We start from the raw sequence: 21,633 nt of genomic DNA, 5'->3' as shown, positions 1-21,633 counted from the left end.
TTTGGTCTTTTATAACCAATTTCTTGGCTCTTTTCAATCATCTCTGCACTGTTTAGAGTGACTGAGTCTTGCTGGTTTATGTCTGCCAGGAATTCCCCAAAAGGCTGGGAGGTGTAACTCTTCCTAGACACTGTTTGCACAGGTTTATGTACAAAGGTATGTTTCAGATGGAGAGAAATAATACTCTTATTTGTCAAATAAGACTCTATGGACCAGCAACATCCATAGTTATGTTAAAACAAAACCTGTAAATAGACCCCAAGTAAATTAGCTGTTGGGAAAGGCCTAAAATATTTTCATACCCTTGTCTACTTGTTCATCATTTTGTGAAAATTCTGGGGGGTTTATATATTCTGCTACATACAGTACTACGAGTTGTCATTACTTTCTGCTATTACTATCATGTTTGAATATTGATAGTTTGATCTTCAGCTTACAGACAGCACTTAAAAATTTATTTTAAATGAGTCAGCTTTTTAAGAACAATGATTAAAGAGACCTTTCAGAGCTTCAAATCCAGGATTTGTCAGAAGAGAATAGGTTTAATTGTATTTAATCGTGGAAATAAGAATACAATTACTTCCAGAGATTTCATGTTGCGATAGGAAATAATTAAGTGTTATGTCTTTATTGTGTCAGCAGATGGCAACGTGTAGCTGTTAAAAATTGCTGGTCAGTGCTCTGTTACTGTTACCTGAATTTTAGAAAGAAAAGGGAGAAGTTTTGTGTTGGTTTGTTTGGCTAAAAAAAAGCCCTTGCATGGTAATAGATATAGCTTGGATTCTTTTGACCAATAGTACACATCTGGGTGGATTCCGCAGAGATTTGTGTATTTAACCTTGAAAACAGAGCTATGTAATAAGGAATCTTAAATTTGAAAACTTCCTGTTATCTTGTAAGGCGTGCTCTCAACTGAGATAATGCCTTGCTTTTCACAAGTTTTTAAAATTGTTTGTTCATCACAGAGACTGACAAATCATCAAATGCTTATTCAAATTTCAGTGTAAACAATGCATTTGTTCTTTGTTGGGTATAGTGCCACATTTGATCTGTATTTGGAAATACTAGAAGCAGGCAAATCCCATCAGTGCTGGCTTATATCCTTCAATGAAGGGTAGTTAGAAATACGTGAAAAGAATTTGTCTTATATTTCAGTCCCATTTAAGGCTTGTAAATAAAACATGAGTATCAGGTTCTTCTGAGATACTAATAAAGTACAAGAGGTGGGTAGGAATGAGAATTCCTGCCCCCCCACCCCCCACCCCCCCCAATGTTCCATGTGTTTCTGGGGTTTGTAAATGAATATTTTTTCCTTTTGCACTGGAGCATAATCTTAAATGACTGTATAAACCCATTTTTTTGTTATTTCCAGTAATTGTGGTGATGGTGGTGTGTTAGGCACCCTGCAGAGAAACAAGCTTTGTAATAGTTTCTCAGGTTTTGAACCATTACGTAGTAACGGTATGGTGTAGCAATTTGTAGATTTTTGTCTTAGGGACTGCTTTAGCAGATTTTGCAGAACTGGAGTACATTATTTTAATATTGCATTAGGGTTTTATTATTGCATCATTTGCACAAGCAATTCTTGCTGGCTTGGAGTTCTGTGGATGAAGCAACAGCAGCACTGGGCTTTGGAAGAACAGAATTAGTCCCGTGATCTGACACTGAACATAAACCCATCTCATTTTCCTCCCTTTTTTTATAATTGTTAAGTAGGTTTGTTGTTCAGAGCTGCCTGCATGGAGCCCTAAAAATGTCATGGATTGAATTTCCATAAATTTCCATAATTATCCATTCTCATATGCAGATATCTGTATACTGTGGCTGTTTTAAAAAAAAGCAAAGTATTTTTTTTTCATTTCCACATCTTGATTGCCCATTCCCACTGCTGTAGCTGAAAGTACAACTCATCTTACCTTCTCTAGAGAACAGAATTTTCTGTTTCTTTAATATAAAATGTTTTCTGTTTCTCTTCCTCCCTCTCAGTCCTTCACTTGACCATTGCTGTTTCCATTGTGATCAGTCCCTACTCTTCCGAGCAGATCTTTGACCCACTTTTGTTATCTTTTTAGAGACAGGTGGCTGAGAGAGCTACAGATAAGAACAAAAAGTTGAAACTCTGGTAATACATCAGTTATTAAATGACATTGCTCATAAAGCATTTCTTCTTCATTCTTACACTACAGAGAAGACCTAGTGGAACACTGCTGTATTTTTATCATCTGTTTACTTCACTGTCAGCAATTGCTGTGGTTTCCCAGGTTATGATTTTGTTATGCTTCAGACTTGAGCAGAAGCCAGCTTCTAATAGGTGAAAGTTGTTCAAATACAAACCCTCTTATGCAGTAGCCAGTTTATTCAAACATGAACCAGATTGTGTTTTTTTGGTCATTTTCAAAGTCTCGTGGCATGCTGAACTGTATTGGCAGTATCTGAAACCATTTTCACCTATATTTAATAAACCTTAATGTATGTATTATTATAGCTACAAGATTATCTACATGAAATGTATATACTGTCTGATTACAGGACCTTAGAAGCAATGTTTGAAAAACAATGACCTCCACAACCTGCACTACACAGGCAGATACCAAATTTGACATTCTTTCTTTGAATTTTGTTTTGATAAATATCTTTGTGATGGTTCTGCATGCCGTTTTTTTGTCATGGCCTCATAGGATGTAGATGTAGCTTATTTCTGTTCTTTCTGTTTTTTAAAACAAAATCATATACTAGTTGAAAGCATCCCGTAACCTAAAGGACTCAAAATACTCAACTAAGCTGGATCTCTTGATTCACCATATAAGGCTTAATGTTAGTTGGAATTTCTTTCTTCAGTGATCTCACCAGGCATGGTCTCCTCACTCATTTGTTTTTGCCCTTTCAGCTCTGGTCTAGGGTCACTTTGCTGGTCTCAGAGGAGGTAGAGAAAAAGGAATCATAGGGAAAAGACAGTTCATTCAAGTAAAACCTAAATTTGAAATAAATGCTATATAATATCTGCAGCGATAACCTGCTAAAGCATGGGGGATTTTGTAATTGCTAATTTGACAGGAGGAGGAGAAAATATTAACCTATTGAGAATTTTGAGTAATTGTTTTGGGGTTTTTTATCTGTATCAAACGTTATTTTCTTCTCTCTCTCCCTGCTTCTGTTTCAGGTACTTAGAGCACATATATTGCCACTGACCAATGTAGCATTTAACAAATCTGGTTCCCGGTAAGTTGTTTTCAAAGTCAAAATAGGTAATCACTAATTTTATGTTTGTAAATTACATTGTAAGGGAATCTCAGTGCTCTTACCTTGCTGCAAAATGAATTCAGCTGTGCTGCCTATAAGCAGCTTCAAGCATGACTGGGGGTTAGATTTCAGGTCTCCATGGGAGAACCAATAGGAGATGCAAAAATGTAGTGGGTGAGATTCAATTTATGTAATTTTTTTCTTCCAAGGTGATAGTTTGTTGGCAATTACTGTACTTTAGAAGGAAGCACCTTTATGGCAATAAAGTGAATATTACTAAAAGCTAAATGAGTCTTTCACATGAATTCATTTAGGAGTTTCATGTAGTGGAATTACATGTTAATTGATTTAACTGTAGGCATGTGTCTGATCATTTTTTCCTTCATGTCTTGAAAACAGCAGGTTGCTTTCTAGTTGAAATACATTAAAGATTAGAAACAAGTGTTTTTAATGAGTAATCTTAAAAAAAAAAAGAGGAAGTTCTATGGTAATTTACATTTTTGAAAAAAATAAGAGATTCAGGGTCTGAGACAGTGCTAACTGAAATCTGTGGAAACAACTCATTTGACTATGTTCCAGGACCAGTAAGGTATTTACTGTATTCAGAAATGAATTTCTTGTTGCTTTAGCTTTATCACTGGAAGCTATGATAGAACATGCAAAGTATGGGATACTGCATCAGGAGAAGAGCTACGTACACTGGAGGGACATGGAAACGTTGTCTATGCAATAGCATTCAATAATCCCTATGGGTAAATATATTTTCTCTGAGATGCATCATAATTGTTAATCATGTTATTTTGCAAATACAGAACTGTCACTTTAACATAAAACAGGCTATTTCAAATTGAAAGAATTCAAATTCTGAATTTGTAAAGTTCAACTGCAACTAATCACCGTGGGATGACACTGTATATTATTTGCATAAGAGGTACATTCAAACATGTTTTCTGCTATAATTTTTAAAAATTAATTTTAGAAATTCAAAGCATAAATTTCATTAGATATTCAGTGTCTTGAAAAATATGTATATGAGTCAGTTTAATATATTTAAACACAGATTTCTTTCAATAATATCTGCATGATCAGATTTTGTTCTGAACATTAATCATTCTTTTCTGCCTCCATGTAATTAATTGTATATGATGTGAAATATAAATACTTAGGACAGCTTGTGTTGCTTCAGTTAAGGAGAAAGAACATTTCTGTCATAACGAAAGTGGATTTGCCCATTTGGTGTTACTCACTTGTTATTGTTTAGAACGATTTAGAAGTGTCACCGTCATTGAGTAATTTTTACAAGATCCACAGGGTGCTGCTGTATGAATGTCAAATACGAACTTACGCATCTGTTTTCTGCAATAACTGCTCTAGGTTAGAATTGCTACCTGTTAGGTGAAGGGAATTACATGTTAGCTATTGAAGTTTCAATGTTATTTTCTTCCTGAGAAAGCTGTTGTGAGTAAACCATTTTGCTTCTCTGGAAAATAAGAGAAATTAATTCCTATTTTCATACTGAATCACATCACTTCTTTCACTGTCAGATGTCCTATTTATCAATTAAGTGATACATAGTTAACATCAGGAAATAAATGTTAAAGACTTTTTCTTATGCTATTTGGAGCATCATCATTTCCTTCTAAATGAAAAGACTTTATCCAACCTAGAACCCACTCTGACAATATCTGATAGTATTCTTTACTTTTTAAAAGCACTTAATCAAATTCTTTTATATACGTTGAAGAAACAAATGTATGGCAAAAACCTGTGCAAAGATCAATAGAGTGTAACATGAAAGCAGAGAAGCAATATATAGCAAATAAAAACCTTGTGAGAACCTTGAGCTACTTCTACCGTAAAAGTTCAGCAAAAAAAGAACTTTTTTGGTTAATCTTTAAGTTTTGATACAGTGTCCTTTGCTGCATTTTCTGGGTACCTCACTTCAGTCTTGCTTTAACTGCAGTTGGTCACAACTCTTCCACTGACTTCAGTGGGAGTGGAATTTGACCTCTGAAATTTGGGTAAGCTGCTTTTAGAAAGAGTTTATTTATCAAACAGATGCTATCTGATGAAATGACATAACTTTTAAATACAACTGGAAGTACAACAGATAACCTCATCCCTTATGTAGGTTAGTCATCAGTTATGAACACTTCTGTGCACGGTGCTGCCTTCAGAAACTAATTATTTGTGCTAATTTTTTCCCCTTAACATAACTTCTGTTTGTGAAATCCTGCTCCAGGATCTTGTAGTGTGGCAGAATGCACCAAAATGCATGCCAGCTTTGACAACTGGGTATCGTTTCTGTGAGTTCTGCTATCTTGGAAGTCAGTTTCTTTTTAAATAAAAATGACAGGATTTTTTTCTCTTTAGTGACAAGATAGCCACTGGATCTTTTGATAAAACCTGCAAACTGTGGAGTACAGAAACAGGAAAATGTTATCATACTTTCAGAGGACATAGTGCAGAAATAGTGAGTACTGATGGATGTTTCTTATTCCTTTGTTTCCTCACACCACCATTGATGGCCGTGGGTGCCAAGTCCCTGTGACAATGGAAGGGGCAGCTATTCTGCTGCATCTATTCACACATTCAGATATTGTGAACATTTCTGCAGTGCAAGAAAGATGTTCTGACAGTTCTTAAGAAATGCAATAAACCATTGTATACAGTTTGAAATGGTATTTTTATTTTTCACTTGTTCCAATTTCCCTTGTTTACTAAATGTTAAAACATCTTTGAAAAATACCATAGCAGTTGGAATTTTCAATTTGTAGCACATATTTATTCCTTGATTTATTTACATATCTCATTTTTTCCTAGATAACTTGCATTGCCTCTCATATTTGTAGAACTAAATGCACAAGAACATCATTACTTGTATTGCTGTCTTTTACACTAAGACCTGTACTTCACATACAGGACCAATTGGAGCTATAGCAGAAATCATAAGTTATGAACAATTCTGTGCTAATAGATAGGAACAGTGGCTCAGAGGAATTTCTGAAATTTTAAGTGTGTTAACTAGGTATATGTGGGATGCTGAAATGTCAAAGATAATATGAAACGAACCCAGTGTAAGCTTAAAAATGGTTGGTTTCCTTTCCAATGCACTAGGACCCCTATTAGCAATAGCAAATATCTTGATGCACCATGTCACCTGATTTAAAAGATCAGGGCAAATCTAAATGCAGAATGTATTTTTAAATAAAAATAGCTATATAGTCATTATGCAATAAAGCATTTCTGGAAATTGTTTCTGGAAACAATTGGAATTTAATCTGTAGATTGTGAGGCCTATAACTAGTGTGAGAAAATGGTGATTTAGCTTGGTAGTAGGTGAGGTTGGTTTCAGTGAGTTTTTGATTCTCTGGATACTTTGAAACCGTTATCCCTTACAATGGAGAACATGTTTGCTTATTGAGACAGGTTGCAGTGATTTTGCTTCCACAAATCAGATAGGTAAGTACTGGAAGGCCTCTCAATTTCTGCTGACTTCTGTAGGGGTTAGATTAGACCCAAAGTGTTATGAGTTGTGCTAACAAATAATTAGTAGAAGATAATAGCCAGCAGAAGATAATTTGTTAACTGTGCCAGTTAACTATGTGCTCTTAATGAATCAACGTAGTGCTTCTGCTTTGATTTTCATTAAAACTTTATGAACTACTTGTGACAGAAATGAAGCACCTAAATAGTGAATTTTAATTCAGACTTCAGAAAACAATGTGGGAAACCTTCCAGTAAGTCTTTTTAATGTATTGCTACTGCAGAGCAGCCAACTAGTCTGTTTGATTTGAGTAGTCATCCAGAGCTATGGGATAAGGGTTTATTGCTCTTTTAGTGAGCTGTTGGAAGAACTCTGCAATTTCTCTGTATGCCATAAAATATTAAGTCAGGCTTTTGTCTTGTTTAAAAATATTAATCCTGGCTTGGGTTTTTTTTGAGAAAATGTATATCATTACTTTCCAAACTTTTTCCATCCAACGTTTCTTGCTACAGGTATGTTTATCGTTTAATCTTCAGAGCACATTGGTGGCAACTGGGAGCTTGGATACCACTGCCAAATTATGGGATGTAGAGAAGGGAGAAGAAATAGTCACTTTAAGCGTATGTTTGCTTGCCTCATGTTTTTAAAGGTGTTGGCTGCTTTCTTAGTTTTCTAACTGAGATAAAAGTATTTCCTAAATAGTTTCCAAACTTGTAGAGTTTCTTTTACCAGGGGGTCCCACAGTGACTGCAGTTAAAAAGCAGATTAAGAGAACTTGAAGGGAATGACAAAGCTATGGTGTTCTGTAAGAAGTCCTATTTATCAAGACAGATTTTCTCATTTCAGTGGCATTATTGCTATAGGTTAGAATGCCTTCCATTGCTCATTAAAACATGTCGTTATACTGTCAATTATGACCTTGTCTGCATTAACATAAAGTAACTCTGAGAACATTAATGTCAGATGCTACATCTGTATGAATCTTTTTCCTGTGGACATCAGCAGAAGACAGCCATCCAGTTACCTCTAGGTTGTAATGTCTCTTTGGTCTACATGGCTTGCTGGGATTCCACAGGTTCAGATTGGTCTCTGCTGTTTCAATTAATTTCTCTTACATAAATCATAAATAACAGGTAGTGCATAGCCTTGCTTTGGCGTGTGTGGCCTACAGAGTGAGTGAGGTATTTTCTCTTCCTTGACTTTCCCTTCCTTAGAGCCCTGATCAGAGCAAAGAGCAATGGAATGTGTCAACCTTTAGCTTATAAGTATGCTTTCATTTATTTTTCCAACTCTCTCCACCACCATCAATGACAAACTGTACTATAGTTTACTGTAAATAAATTATCTTATTTCAGTATGTATTGTTGAAAAAATGTGATTCTGTTTAAATCAAGTATGGAAAATATGTACTGATGATATCACTGGACAGTTGCTCACTGCTTAAGTGATGTGCCTGACTCTTTGCAGTTGTTGGAATATTGACTATTCCACAGTCCAGTAGATCTTTCTGTCAATATTTTGATATACTGGACAACACAGTAAATAATATATTGAAGGGCTATAGAAGGATTGTGCTGCTGAAAAAAAGCTACATGTTAAACTACATTATTAGAAAAGTCATAATTTGCATCCTCATACCTCTTTTTTAAAATTCTCTCAGGGGCATTCAGCAGAAATCATCGCATTGTCTTTCAACACCACTGGCGACAGGATTATCACGGGCTCCTTTGACCATACAGTAGCAGTGTGGGATGTTGGCACTCGCAGGTACTAAAGTACTAATAAATATAATTTTGCATTACATGTTTTAGTGACAAATGAAAGACTCAACATTGAGGTACAAATTACAGACCCTGTATTTTTGCTTCATTTAGAGTATGCATTCCTTCATTTTATCATTTGTTCCTCCTGTTCCCTATGTTCTGCTGAAAATGAATGCTGCTTCTTAAATGCTTTTGTATATGTTTTTTGTTCTAAATTTCCATCTGATGAGGCAGACAATGGACAGATCTTGTGTTTGTTACTGATGAATTCTCCAAACAGGAAAATAATTCATCAACACAGCAACTAATGGTTTGGAAGGTATTTAGAATTTCTAGATGGATCAGACTCTTTAGGTAGAAAGAAAGTGTATTTTATGTTGTAGTAAATTAGTCTGGCCACATTGTGTTTAAAAACTATACAAGGACTATTTTCCTTGTCACAATCCTTTATATCAGGATAAATTTATAAAAAGGAGAAAATTTGGCCACTGACTGCAAAGAACAAAATGTCTTGATTATGATGCCAGCAAATAATAACGTAGTAGCTAAATATGAACTTGTTGTATTATCCTGACAAATCCACTTGTTTTTTCAACTGGAAACTCAGTATAAGTAGAATAATGAAATGATTGCCCTGATTACTGACAAAGTAATTTGTGAAGATAATGATTCTATTATGTTTTCTGAGGTCATGCCTTTTTTCTTCTTGTGAGAGCAAGGGGAGTATCTCTAAAATTTATATATAAAAGGAAAGTGTGTGTACAGTGATATCTTGGGATAATAAACAACGTGTATCACCTAAAAATGAAAGTGATTATGTGATTTAAAAAATAATATACACATAGTGCATCATTTAAGGCTTGCTCCAAAGCTTTGAGCTTATTCAACACTGGCAGTTTAATGTGTGGCAGGTAAATATTTAGGAGGTACTCAACGAATTGGACCTTTGTATTCAACTTCACTCAGCCTGCAAATATTTTTGTTTGAAAACACCTGCTTCTTCCAGCTTCTTGTGTGAGACTGCAGTGAAGTCAACGCCTTGGGATATTCATGTTGCATTCTCTTCTCCTAAGAAATGAATGTGGACTTCACCTCTGGGTCTGTAGCAGGAAGTGGAATATGAAGGAGAAAATTCTTGTTTAAACACTGGCAGCTCTGGTGATGAGCTAGTGGGCAATATAATGGTGCCAGGCTAGCATTAAGGCTTTTAGATGGCAGTTGGACATGTATACATTTAGTAATAATGAAAAGTTGAGGTCGGAAAGACTGTGAGCAAATCATACTTTGCTGTATACAGATTCAGATAGATTTGTAAAGATCCTGTAGGTGAGGTTGTATGTGCCTGTCTTTCACCGTATGAAATACATCAGAAACACTGCTTTCCAAATCTGAGTTTGAACTTGATGTTTGTTTTAGTGTTGCTGGCTGACTCTGAGTGTCTCTTCCTCAGTTGTATTCTGGGTGGGTATCCAGAATTGTTCTGAGGGAAGTTTATGTAGGGACAAGAAATCTCAAGGAGGTTCAAGATTTTCTTCATAAAATTAAAAAAATCAAACAAACAAAAAAGTGTATTACATCCTTTGTAATACAGGTCTGTATTTCATCAATATTTTCTCCATGTCAGATACAGTCATCTATAGTTCAGCTGGAGGTGTCTTCAGAGCTTCATTTACAAATTAACAGCCTGTAAAACTGAGGTCAGGAGTGGTAGACACCCAAATGCTGAAAGACAGACGGTTTCTTCTTATTTGCAATTATGGTGCAAATATTAGAGCATCCATATATTCAATTTCACTGAAAACTGAAGGCTGATTTTTTGGGTGATTTTTTTTTTCTTTAATAATTTTAATGGAAAATTTTGATGGTATTTGACAAGCCTGTTTTCTGGGTTCTTTCTAATTGTGTGTCTGATAGATGGTGGTTTCTGTGATATGTTCCATATGTTGCTATTTATTCTGTTTATTGACTGGATATTTACATTGAAGCTTGAAACCTGAGCTGCTTTTTTGAAATTTGGAAATGAAAACTTTTACATTTTAAATTAACAATTTTTTCATTATTAGGTATTCTGGGTATTAGGTATTACAATAACAGCAGTCTTATTGGCCAGATAATATGTTCACAAAATTAAGAAGTTTTCTGCTGTTGTTTTCTGCTTGTTGATTTTTGGTTTTATTGTAAAAAGGTCTGGACAATTACAGCAGTGCAATTGTTAGAAAGTAAAAGGAGTGATTCTGTAAAATGACATGAGTATTTTCAAATCTCATTTGAGATGTTTCAAAAAACCCCCAAAATATCAAGTTTTTGTTGCCATAAACAGAAAATTTAGGTGCTCAGATTTGTTTTGCTGTTCATTTAGCATATATATTAATACAACTACCGTTATATATCTTATGCAATGAATAAAAACATTTCAGTCAAACTCATTTTTTTCTAGTTGTTAGTTTATCCATTAGTTAAAGCAGTTTTTTTATTAATGGTACAGTGATATTAATTAGCATTGTGATAATAACTGGGTTTACTAATCCTTTTATATGTATATAAAATTAATCTTCTTTAGGGTTCATTTCTTTATAGGCCATTAATTCACAGGAAGCAATAATGGCTAATTGTACCCTCTGTATTCTGCTAAAGCTGAAGAATTTAATGGAACTAGTGTTTCCAGTCTTGTGCTGCAAGAAGTTTAGGATTAATGCAGATTAGAAATCATATTTCAGTTTGGTGATTATTTGCCTGTTACTTGGGAACACGTACATATTAAGTATCTGATCAAGTTCCATTTAATCTTTGGTGGATTTTATAAAAGGTTTAGATTATATGGAGTTTTAAAGATGTACTGTTTTCTGTTCACTGAAGTAGGATAATGGGAGAGTAATGTGGAAAAACTTGCTGTATGTGCCTTGCATGTAGATGAATAAAAGGAGTCTGTCTCTGGCACTGGAAGGTCAACACATTTCACTGGAAATACATTCACTAAAATATTTTTGAAAGAGAAGAGAGGGCTTTTCCATTTTATTCCTTACTGCCTCTCTGTGTCAAAGATAAAAAAAGGGAATTGATGTAGTACCAGAATCCTAAATGACCTGTACCACTCCATTTAATTGCTTTAATGGATAAAATGGTGAAGACTTGACACCTCAGAGATACCATTTTTTTTACATTTCCTTATAATTTATATTCGTGTATAAAAATCCGCACTAAAAATGTGATTTTTTTTTTTTTTTTGGTAGGGTGTTACATACTTTAATAGGTCACCGAGGAGAGATTAGTAGTGCACAGTTCAGCTGGGACTGTTCTCTCATAGTCACTGGATCAATGGACAAAACATGCAAGGTAAGAAAGTTGAATATGTAGTGAATACAGCTACTTGATATATACATATATATATATTTTGTAAATGGAAAAACATTATTTTAAACTAGTACATGTAATTCACTGAAGAATTTACAAGTAAATACAAAACCTATAAGCTTAATAATTTCAGTGAAGTCCAGTTAAAAAACAATAAATATTTTAAGGCTTGTTCAATCAATACACTGGAGAAAAAAATAGGACTTCATTAAAGTGACTAAACAGTGACTTTTTATTGATTTATATGCAGTTTTCATGTTAATGCATTGTCAGACATCAGAAAGAGCCTATATATGTTGCTTTATGGATCAACTAGATATCTACCAAGTAAACTAGTTAAAATAAGCAAAAAAAAATTACTTTTATTTATCTATGCAGCTGTGGAATGCTATGACTGGGACACATATAGCAACTTTAACAGGTCACAGTGATGAAGTACTGGATGTCTGCTTTGATTATGCTGGCCAGCGTATTGCAACTGCTTCTGCTGATGGTAAGTTAAGTGACAGGGACTGCTATAAGAATTGCAATAGTAGCGTAAAACACCTTTGTCCTTTTCCTTTGGTTTTGCTTTGAATGTAGCTTGATGCAAGAGGAGTATCATGACTCAAAACTATAGATCAAGCAATGTTTGTTGCAGTACAGAAAGTTTGGCATTAAATTTCAGAAGTTTTCCCCAGTGAAAATTTTCTTATTTTTCACACTTTAAACAACTCAACACGTCTTTCCCCTTTAGCTTCAAAATTGCAGGGTAATATCTCACTTGTGGCTGAAAAGGCTTAAATGTTTAGGTAAATAGTTTTTGAATGAATTTAAATGAGTTTTATTTGGGTGGCTCAAATTTAGGCTTAAATGAAAAAGGTAGTTGGAATTTTAATGGTGCATTTGCTATTAGGCTTTCCATATGTACAGCAAGAGAATACACAATAAAGAGGTAGTGAAAGAAGCAATTTTGCTTTGTTATTGGTGTACAGCGGTTTTGTATGCTTATTATTTCTTTAGGAATTGCATAATAATAAATAAATAGATTTTTGTATTTGTCTGTACAGTGTTATATTATAGTGCATACTGACGATACCATATTATTTTTACATACTTAAGTGTTTTGATTTCCATTTTCAGAGACAGGATACTAGACTGGATGAGGGCACTCTGCATCTGATTTGTTGTAGCTGCTAAATTACAACATAAGACAGCGTAAAAAATTTCCTGAAATCAATAGCTTATTAAATATAATTAATAGCTTATTAAATAGAATGAATAGCTGAACTGTAATGAAAGCTTTCAGAATATATTGTACATACATCCTAAATTTACAGACCTCAGTAATCCATGCTGTATGTGGACATTTGTATTCACATGTTAATTTTCTAGCAGAAACCATTAAGAATTCAACCTTTTCCAACCAAATTACAGATCCTTTTTGACATACTTTGTCCTTGGGGGAAACTGTGTTAAGATTGTTTTTCTATTTTAAAATCAAACCTGAGGATGAGGTCATACCAACCTTATCAAAATGTTCTTACTGAAATGCATGCTTAAGGATAACAATCACAAAAGGCTCCTAATCTACAACAGGATCAGCAAGAGTCTATGATGCAAGAACAAAAAAGTGCATTGCAAAGCTGGAGGGGCATGGAGGTGAAATTTCAAAGGTAAGTTTGTTTGTGGTTTGCACCTTTTCTTATTTGATTAGTGACGTTCAATCCATCAGTTATTCCATGACACGGGAATACTGTTAAAGAATGTGGTGGTAAAATCATTAATATTTAAGACTGAGAGGTCTGGCTAAGAAGTTGTCTTTACTAAAGGAACATTCATTTCAAGTAAAAGCTATTTGTAAATGTTATTTATACAAAATACACATACAAAATACAAATACAAAAATGTATTTTTAAAAGCTTAGCTCCCTACTTCTGAGCTAAGATAGTATTGTGTGTGCTAGTCCTATAGGCTTCAAGAGTCATCTTTCCATATTGTCATGTCATTTACTATTTGATTCTTTAGAACTGAAAGTTTGCGGTCAGCAAGCTACTTAAGGAGTCCATCCCTCCCAGGGATCAATACCTGGCTTTGTTAACATTGAAATGACTGTGTTTCCTTACCCCTGTCCTTTTTCTGAAACAGTATATAGGCTGGCTCTCCACTACCGCTTGGCAGAGAACAAGGGGAGCAGAGAGAGAGATGCTGTCCAAATATTTGCCCCCTATGATCATAGTTAATAGAGCTTCTGTCTGACCTGTCCTAAATTGCATTTGTGTTATGCCCTTGGGGCCCCAGATTCTCTGAAAGAATAAGCATGAGTTTTTTTAGTCTTTTGATGGCATCTTAAAGCTATTGCCTCTGAGGCTTTTACTATCACCCTTATTCCTTGCTTCTACAAGATCTGTTCCTCTTTACTTTTTTTCATTTCTCTGCACACCCAATTTATGGAACGGAACAGAAAAAACATATTTCTGTGGCAAAATACACGGAGAGTCTTATTTTCAGAAGTGTGTAAGGGACTTGCAAGTATAAAGCCTGTTTCAAAAATCATTTTGTCATGAGGAGTGTGCTCATGTACTTTGCTGGAAGACTTGTCTGGCTCAATTTTGCATGCCAAAGTTCAGTTCCAAATGCATTTAGTTACTTCCCAAACTGTACATATTTTTAAAACTTTGATATTTGACTGTTGCAACTTTTCATTATTCTTTCAACTGGATAGTTTTCACTTAACTTAGGTTAGTATGCTAAGTCTGTGCTGCTTTTGTTTGATGTATTTTGTAATTGAAATGTTAATATTTTGAAACTGGAGTGGTTCTTAGTGAACAAAACTCACATGTTTTGATTGGATTGATTTGGCAATTATAATCACTCCACTGAGAGCATATTAATTTCAGAAGGGCTAGTCTTTCCTTGCTTAATATAGTTACTGCAATATTTCACGCTCAGTGTCGATGCACTGAGGAATGCAGTCTGAATACGTGCTGACACGTGGGTGGGTTAGGGACAGCTTCCAGCAGGGTCCGTAGTGCTGGCATGATTTCTTTGCTGGAAGTGAGAATCTGCTCATCTGGGAACACATTGAAAAGTCAGTCTATTTCTGCAGATGTTCTGTGTAGCTGTGATCCTTTGGGAAGATTATTACTTGGAAATTGGATTTCTGAGGAACAGGCATTTTGCCCTTAGTAATTAAGCAACTTTGCATTATATAATAAACCTGGATTGTCCAGTTAGTGCTAGGAAAATATACGTGATTATCTGGAAATACATGCAATTTTGACAATGAATGTTAACAAATATGAAGACAAAATGAGTTGCCTTCAGTGGAAGTTTTTCTATTACAGAGACGTATGTTATTTCATGTAGAACTCTATAAAATATGTATAAATTTGGAATTATTGGAATAATAGTAATAACATTTCAATAAAGTTGACTCTAGGGGAGTGCTACCCCTAATTTTAGCTGAAAAGCTGAATGCAACAGTTGCTGGCTTCTGTTCTCATGTTTTAATCACTAGATATGCTTCCTTTTCTAGGCATATTGGCTTGCTAATTAATATAACTCTTTTCTATATTTTTTTAAAGGTATGTTTCAACCCTAAAGGCAATCGTATACTAACAGCCAGCTCTGATAAAACAGCTCGACTCTGGGATGCTGCTACTGGACAGTGCCTTCAGATATTAGAGGGTCATACTGATGAGATATTCTCCTGTGCTTTCAATTACAAAGGCGATATAATCATTACAGGTAACTAATATATTCAGGTTTTTTCTCCTTTTATTTTTGAGACACACTTGAAATCTTGTTATGGTAAAAAAAAATAAGAGTTGGAAAAGTTTCCTGGGACCATGTCTGAAATGCAAGTACCAGCAGTGACTTAAAATACAGTCAAAAAAAGCTAAAACCTCACTTTTGTGAATATGACCATGAACAAATTTGTGTAAAGGCATGGGAATACCCTAGCATCTCTATATGGGCATATACTGGCACCAGACCAGTGACTAAGCCATTTTTTCACAATGCATTGAAGTGAGGGAGGTCTGGATGAGCAAAAGGCAGGAGCACACCTTGTGTGTATTTGGCACTGAACTCTGTTTAGGTTCCCTTATTTCAGGCAAAAAGTTGTGGGAGTGGGAAAAGATGCGAACAGAGTATTTTTGATCGCCTTGATCTTTTGACTGAATTACCAAAATATGGGAGGCAGGATGCTCTCAGCTAAAACTGTTGCTCTAGGTCCTACAGACTGTTGCTAGTCATGGACAGAAAAATAGTTGGCTGGCTTCTCAGCATTCTGGGTAGATTGTTAATGTAGGTGTTAACAAAAATGGCTAAATTGTGTGTTACAGCTAAATTATTCCTTCACAATGTGTGTTTATTACTAGGAAGCAAGGATAACTCCTGTAGAATATGGCACTGACTGAAGAAAAGGAAAGATCCAGTTTGGTGTATGCCTACTTGGCACTGACTGAAGAGAAGGAAAGATGCGGTTTGGTATTTGCCTACTTTGTGAATTTCATAGTCAATAAACTCAGTCTTTCAAACCTGTTTTCTCTCACCCTCTTTGTTCGCCTTCAGCTTTACTGAAGTAGAAAAGTTACCTAGATTTTGATAGATTTGACTTTGCTGATGTCTGGTAGATATGGAATCACAAAACAGTAAATGTTGGAAAGGACCTCCTGGAGATCATCTAGTACAACACCCCTGCCCAAAGCACTGTCAGCCAAGCAGGCTGCCCAGGACTGGCATGGCTTTGAGTATCTCCGAGGACAGAGACTCCAGAGTTTCTCTGGGAAACATGCTTAGTGTCTGATCAGTGTCACAGTAAAAAAGTTGCATTTTCCCCCTTGTGTTTAAATGGAATGTTTTCTTCTCTTTCAATTTATGCATGTTGCCTCTTCACTGGGTACAACCGAGAAGACTCTGGCTCTGTTATCTTAGTCACCTGGGAGAAATCATGATTAGTGTGAATGAATCCAGTAGGATGGCTCCATTTTGTTGTGTGTAATTTTTAACTTGTAACCCTTGTAATAAAATACCCACAGTGTTATAATACTCTCAGGTGTGAAAGGGGTGTTGTTATGCTCTTGTTCTGGGAACTTTTAGTGTAATTTTTTTGTTGTGTGATAAAGTATCAAGTTAAAATGCCAGTTTCACTAATTGTAATACAATGTTCCACTTGGTATTTCTAGAGAAAACCAGCAACCATTTGTGAACTGCACTGCTATTAACTATTGCATGCATGCTGTAGTTAAACTCCCACTCGCCCCCTTTTTGTATTTGCCCCCATTTTTCCGTTCATTCCTTTCCTTTCTGCTGAGCCCTCATTCTCCTATTTTCACCTGAGGTAAAAAATTATGGTGGTGACTCCAATTCTGAATCCCGGTCCAGATATTATGGCCAGCATGAAGAAACTCAACGCACCAAAGATTTGGAGCCAAGGATCATGACATAAACTGAGAAGTGGATGAGGAACTCCTGCAAGTTATTTACCACTCTACAATGAGCTCTTGCCCAGGTTTACCTCTCACCAGCAATCGCTAACAGGTTTCAGCATTGTTCATAAGAAGCTCTCCCTGCTTCTTAGCAGAGTACCTGAAGCTGCAGTTGCTCTTTGCAGGGGAGCAGTGAAAGAGTGGAGCCGACTAGTCTTTTCCAGCAGCCTTGGAAGAAGGATGAAGCACTGAAGTGGGTAGGATTGAACAAGGTATGTGTGTTGACTGAGAGAAAAAAAGGAAGAAAGGAAATGTGCAGCAGAGAATGAACTTGAGGTATGTTGCTTATGTTTACATCTCTGGGTGTTTATGGACTTCTAAATGTTGTTAAATCTAGTAGGAAGTTACTAATGCTGATGTGTTCTGACTGTCTCTGAGTGTTTGCCAGCATTCTTGTGTGTAAATGAAGAAACAAAAGTGCCTGTGATTACTTGGCGAATATCCTCATTGTTTCAAGTAGTATCATTTTGTGGGAAAACTAAGAAATGTGATGCAGATTGCTTAAAATTAAACCTTTACCAGTAGGTAAAGTGGTTGCTATGAATATTACTGTAATGCTTATGGTGTTCCCTTTTCTCTTGTGCAAAGAGTTACGATATCAAAAATGTATCTCAGTAATCTGGAATTGAAAGGGGCAGGAAGGGCAATGTAGTTCTGTGTTACTTCAAAATTGCCTGGTGTCCTCAGGTCGGATTGCACTGCAGCTGTACTCACAGGTGTGTATTTCCAGCTGACAAAAATGGAGGAAAATTGGTGTGATGAAATGTGTATGGATACTGCTACGTACTTAAAACCTGAAATGTTATTTTCTGTGTAACCACCACAAAGGAAAAAAATCATTTGGACTGTGGTTAGGAAGTAGATTTTTTTTTTTCCCCTTAATCTTTCAGGTTGGGTTACTTTTTGTTGCCTTTTCCATTATGACTTTTATATTATACTAGTGATTCAGTGAATCAAACATCTGTAGTAGCTTTTGGCTTTGAGCTGTTATCCTATTTTTTGTAAAATTGTGAGTTGAGGTTTCATAGACTAAGCATTGGACTGGGAGGCCATCTGGGCTCTTATTTCTGACTCCCTAGGTCCACTCAGTAAGTAGAATTGCTTTTCAAGCTAAGTTAGCCAGGTTTCCTGCTCAAATGTGAAATACTTTCACATCTGGTGTGACTCAGCACTGCTGGAAAGTGTGCTGAATTGGCGCATTGTAAGAACTTCTGTAGTACGTAAGGTACCATCATATGAATGCTTTGATATTAGGTTGTCTGCACCTTGGTTTCCCCATATGTAGATTTAATAAATTATACAGATATATGTTAAGAGTGCATTGAATAGACGTATCCTCCTGAAACCATTCTGTGTCCCTGGTAGCAGCTTGATCCCTTTCTCTAATGCCACTTCAGACCCTGCAACCAAAATCAGCTCGTGCGTGCGTGTGCTCTAGCTCTGTTGTCTGGTGCCTCTTTAATCTTATTAAAAAAACATTGGCTGCTACATACCTTGCATTCTCCAAGCTGCTATTTTAATCACTGGGTGGCTGGAGTGGGATGCGGCTTTCAACATTAGCCTGAAATGCTGGCAACCAGGAGTCCCTGTGCCCAGACTGACCAGGATTACTTCGGGAGATGCCCAAGGTGTGCCTTAGCAAGGGCTGTCACAGTGGAAATCATATTTGCTGTATTGTTTCTGTCCTCTAGACCACTGAATCCTTCCATATATAACTGTAAATGTACAAGTTTGTTTTTCAGGGAAAATAGCCCTTAGCCTGTATCATGTGACTTCCCCAGGACAGAACACAAATTTTACAAGAAAAAGATGAGGAAGGATTTCCATGTAAACACACAATTTGTACTTGAGACTCTTGATGTATGCTGTTTCTATCTCCTGAGATTCAAATTGTTTTCTGAATAGGAATGCTCATACCCACTCATGTTTTAAAAGTGGAATTTTGTGAGAATTTCTTTTTCGGCTCCTTCCATGTGATCACTTGCATTTTCTGGGTAGTTTGTGAAAAGATTTGAAACATATCCTGCTTGATAGTATTTTCTAGTTTGCTCCACTTTATTGTCTAATTTTCAGCTGGAGCTGGGAGGGGGGCACAGCATCCACAGGATCAGCCAGACCTGCCTTCACTTCAAATTGTTTTAATTAGTTTGATAGCCCAGCTGACTCGGTTTAACTGTCTGTCCTGCTAAATGCCGTACAGCTGCAAGTTGCTTTCTGAAGGCCTGTTCCTTGTAATGACTGGCTTTACACAAGGTTTGAAAAAATGAAGTAGTGGCATTATAAGCTTATATTTAGTGCAGGCTTAGGAATGGTTCTGCCTTGAATTAAAATTCTTAAATTTGCTAGTATGGATTTGCTTTCCTTCTCAGCTGGAATTTGTTTTATTAAGTAGCTCACGTGGCTTCTCTATTTCAATGGAGTGGTGGGTATTTTTCCTGTCATTTTGGAAGTCGGAGTGCAGGATTCATGGTGGCGTTCCTGTGCTTGCCTGTCATGCAGTTCTGCATGAAACTGGACAAGAGAAACAGCAAAATCGGCCTCTCCAGAAAAGTTACCTGCTGAATTTAATAAGATAACTGTAAACAGGTGACCACTTTTATCACAGACCACAATAAAATGGTTAATTTACCTGAAGATACTGAAAATCTCCAGCGTTATGACAAAATTGAGGTATAGTTTTTCAACTGCTGCTTATCCTAACATTTAAAGTGCCCTAAACAAATCCAAACTAAAAGTTTTAAAATACTTATTTTTCGATAGGTAATTCTCCTGTTTGAATTAATATATCTATAGGCCTCATTCTGCTTGTCATTAGGTGGGTGGTAGAGTCAACAACGGGATAGCGGGCACCTTCCCCCAAAGGCTTCTTGCAGAGTTGAAGGTGGGCGGGGCTGCCCTGACTGGGACCAGTGACACCCTGACTGGGACCAGTGCTGCAGCAGGTGCCAAGGTAAACGTGCCTGCTGCTCCCATGGGTGGCCTCTGGTGGCCAGGGCATCTCCTGAGGCTCACGGGGTTTGTCTGATTGTGGTGCATCTCGTTCAAGCACTTAACCAGCTCCCACTTGAACCTGTGTACAAGTTTTGCATCCTGTCCTTTGATAACATGTTGTCGCTTTTTGCTTGCTTTGAATCCGGCTCCTGTGAGTTTCATTTGTTGAGTCCTGGTTTGTATTGGGAAAGATAGTGAGCAGCCGTCCCCAGCATGCCCTCATGGTATTAACAACCTCCATCACGCTTGTGTATACAGAGGGGCCGAACTGCTTATCGTTTACTCTGATTTTCACCTGAAATTGTGTATAGTATGAAGTTCCCATTTATGTGTATTTAAGATTGACTTTCTTTCAGCCTTTTTTAATGGTGTACAAGTCCTGTTCTGATTTACTCAGCGAAGTGTTGGTTTCCTTTTCTGTTTAGCAGTAGAAAGACCTTTATACTTAGGCAGTAGGGTAGTAAATATCTGTGCAAAATTACACAAGCAGAAGAAACTCCAGAGCTTCTGTCTCCCCACCCCCTGCCCGCTTTTGCAAGTACTGAAAGCAGCTACAGAGAACACTTACAAGAGATTTGGTGTGTTGAGGGTTTTTCTGGCAATGAATATGCAATTTATTTTACTGTGATACTAAGAATGTTATGATTAGCCTTGTATCACTTGAATGAATCATGGAACCTGAGTAAAGCCGTAGCTTTGGAAATGAGGTAAGACCTGGAGCTTGCTCTGACTTGTTCTGGTCAGGGCCATGAGTCAGACTTTTTATCCAGAAGCAGAGCCTTGAGAAGCTACAGGGATGGCAGGCAAATATTATTTAATAGGTTAAAAAACCCACAGCACATTCATGAACTTCTGAAGACGGCAAAGAGGACACACATTATAACATAAATTTATTTCTGAATAAATTGCAACATTAAGAACTACTGTACAGAGAAACTGCATCACACTGTTACAACTCCGTCATGGTATTTGTGCTTTGTAGGATAAGTAAACATTTATTCTATCACAGCAAAAAATTTATACGGACAACTAACTGTATTTGGTTTAAAAATAAATACACTTTCCCATTTATGAACTTAAACAAAGCACTTTAAGTCTGTAGTACTTGGTGCTTGTTATTAACTTCCAGCCTCAGAAACGCTGAGCATTCAGAATTGCCGCTCATGTTAGCGGGAGTTATGGATGTTCAGCAATTCTTAGCAGCAGGCCCAGTGACTGCACAGTTATGTTCAGTGTACGCAATAAATTGACCCTTACCTTGACAGTAAAGTCACCTTCACTGTTTCGTATGTTCTGCACAGTAGATGGAGAATTACTCGTGTTAATG

The 21,633-nt window shown here is 36.4% G+C and overlaps 1 protein-coding gene across 4 annotated transcripts in view; it reads left to right on the top strand.

Annotated features, from left to right (window-relative positions):
* The window catches only part of DAW1 (dynein assembly factor with WD repeats 1), a 35,973-nt gene extending 14,897 nt beyond the window's left edge, over positions 1-21,076 (top strand). Inside the window, exons 6-15 of one of the 4 annotated variants that reach the window (XM_080409514.1) lie at positions 3,161-3,219; positions 3,870-3,992; positions 5,614-5,713; positions 7,240-7,347; positions 8,388-8,494; positions 11,721-11,823; positions 12,220-12,334; positions 13,420-13,496; positions 15,408-15,570; positions 16,206-21,076. In XM_080409514.1, coding sequence (XP_080265640.1) covers positions 3,161-3,219; positions 3,870-3,992; positions 5,614-5,713; positions 7,240-7,347; positions 8,388-8,494; positions 11,721-11,823; positions 12,220-12,334; positions 13,420-13,496; positions 15,408-15,570; positions 16,206-16,240 — 990 coding nt within the window. In that variant the 3' untranslated portion in view covers positions 16,241-21,076. The remainder of the gene's footprint in view (positions 1-3,160; positions 3,220-3,869; positions 3,993-5,613; positions 5,714-7,239; positions 7,348-8,387; positions 8,495-11,720; positions 11,824-12,219; positions 12,335-13,419; positions 13,497-15,407; positions 15,571-16,205) is intronic. The other 3 variants (XM_080409516.1, XM_080409515.1, XM_080409517.1) reach the window with 3 other exon arrangements.
* The last annotated feature ends 557 nt before the right edge of the window (positions 21,077-21,633 follow it).

This window comes from Falco punctatus, assembly GCF_963210335.1.
Source record: "Falco punctatus genome assembly, chromosome: 13".
NCBI classification, from domain to species: domain Eukaryota; kingdom Metazoa; phylum Chordata; class Aves; order Falconiformes; family Falconidae; genus Falco; species Falco punctatus.
The sequence above is the reverse complement of the archived record's forward strand: the minus strand, read 5'-3'. Positions and strand labels throughout refer to the sequence as shown.